The sequence below is a fragment of the Formica exsecta genome, unplaced genomic scaffold (assembly GCF_003651465.1).
Source record: "Formica exsecta isolate Colony F162 unplaced genomic scaffold, ASM365146v1 scaffold735, whole genome shotgun sequence".
Classification (NCBI taxonomy): Eukaryota; Metazoa; Arthropoda; class Insecta; order Hymenoptera; family Formicidae; genus Formica; species Formica exsecta.
Window position 1 is genome coordinate 29,814 of NW_021853501.1, and position 1,762 is coordinate 31,575.

Sequence of the window (1,762 nt, forward strand, 5' to 3'; positions counted from 1 at the left end):
AAGCGTATTTGCATAGCCTAGTGAAATCGATCTAAAGCATTTGAAATGTTTAGGTAAAAATAAATTGCAATTTATGATAATTTTACTTTTTCTTTAATAATTTCAAAATTACAAAGTTATTAGTAGAAAAATAATTGTTGCGTCTCTCAGTTTGCAGGGCAGCTATGAAAGAATTACAAGTTGAAGTATCCAAAGCCAATCCTAACAAATTAATTGAAGTAGGTAGTTATAGGATGGATGCTGAGGGAAATACTAAACACAAAATGGTAAGAAGATGTTAAATATTTTAATTGTTTGTGTATCATAACATTTTGTAAATTATTCTATATATTCATTTTATTAATATAAAATTTCTTTCAAGGTTCCATTAAGCCGATCAGAAGTATACATCTTGGATTTGTTGGATGATATCTGTGAGAAAATGACAGACTATGTGAGAGCAAGAAAGAAATCTAACAATCAATTGACAATATTAAATCTTATATCTTTACCGGGTATGATGAATCCTCGGATGGGGGAAGTAGACATAATTCAAGATGGTGATTTAAATAAGAGTCTAGAGCATTACGTGAGTGCTGCTTATTATATTTGAATATTAATTTAAAACATGTTCTTATCCATTAATTTGTGCTAATGTTCTTAGTGCAGATTTATAGTTGAGGAATTTGAAGAAGATATATTATCATTATATGTTAATGATATACGCAATAAAAAAGAGAAGCTTTGCACAGAGATTTCAAATATCTGTAACGAAAATTACATTGATGATGATGATGATGATAATGATTATGATTATGATGAGAGAGATTCTAATCATGAGAGTGATTCTAATCATGATATTACTAATACTGATTATGACGAGGATAGAGATGAATTATAAATGCATTTAGAACAATTTCGAGCAAGTGTGGAAATATTATTTATATGTGTAAGTGAATTAAGAAAATATGTAGAAATTCTCAAAGATATTAGATTAGATGGTCAACCAATTAAATGGTTTTTGTTTTGTAAACAATTCCGTGCATGAAATACATAAATATTTTACATTTTACTATTAAACTGTATGTATTATATCATGATTACCCAATACTTTATACTGATATTTTTATTTTACATCAATTATAATAAATGCTCTATATTAACATAAAATCGGTCACACACACGATGCACGCGCATATACAGCAAAAATTTAAAATATTTGCAGTGTATTAAATATCCGACAAGTTCAGAATTATTATTTATTGTATTATATCACAAGTAAACATATACATAACATAGATTTAAATTTAGCGCGACTCGTTGCTCCGCCATCACGTGCAGTCACGTGACTAATTTTAATTTGCTCATATAAAACAGTAGATGGCGCTGAAAGCAGTCTCGTCTTTTCAAGAGTGTGAAGTTTGGCGAGTTTCGTCTGACTCGTTGCAGGGGATGAGACGATATTTAGAGGCAATTCTGTAGGCGAATCCAGTTGTAGCTTATCCCAATACATATTTCAACGCATCGTTGCGTGTGCGTGCATGCGTATACGCATGTTCCGCTCGGAGCATTGCACGTACGCGCGAGAATGACAGTCCATTTGCCCGTTCGAGAACGCGCGTGAGCGTTCGGAATCGCGAAGGATCGTCCATCGAACATATGATCGTTGCCGAGGTAAACTAGATCAGTTCGCTCGGGAGCGAATAGTGGTACCAGTGATTCGCGCCTATCGTTATCACTTAAATCTGATCCGACTGATTCGCAGAAATGACGAAGCGTCGTG

The 1,762-nt window shown here is 32.9% G+C and overlaps 2 protein-coding genes across 4 annotated transcripts in view; both read left to right on the plus strand.

Moving 5' to 3' along the window:
- Positions 1-1,061, plus strand: part of LOC115243816 (protein seele) — a 3,204-nt gene extending 2,143 nt beyond the window's left edge. The window contains exons 1-4 of one of the 2 annotated variants that reach the window (XM_029821064.1): positions 1-53; positions 151-266; positions 362-568; positions 644-1,061. In XM_029821064.1, coding sequence (XP_029676924.1) covers positions 165-266; positions 362-568; positions 644-880 — 546 coding nt within the window. In that variant the 5' untranslated portion in view covers positions 1-53; positions 151-164 and the 3' untranslated portion in view covers positions 881-1,061. The remainder of the gene's footprint in view (positions 54-150; positions 267-361; positions 569-643) is intronic. The other variant, XM_029821065.1, reaches the window with a different exon arrangement.
- A 251-nt stretch (positions 1,062-1,312) lies between these two features.
- Positions 1,313-1,762, plus strand: part of LOC115243811 (EH domain-binding protein 1) — a 10,340-nt gene continuing 9,890 nt past the window's right edge. The window contains exons 1-2 of one of the 2 annotated variants that reach the window (XM_029821052.1): positions 1,313-1,653; positions 1,745-1,762. The gene's annotated coding sequence lies outside the window, so the exon portion shown is untranslated. The other variant, XM_029821053.1, reaches the window with a different exon arrangement.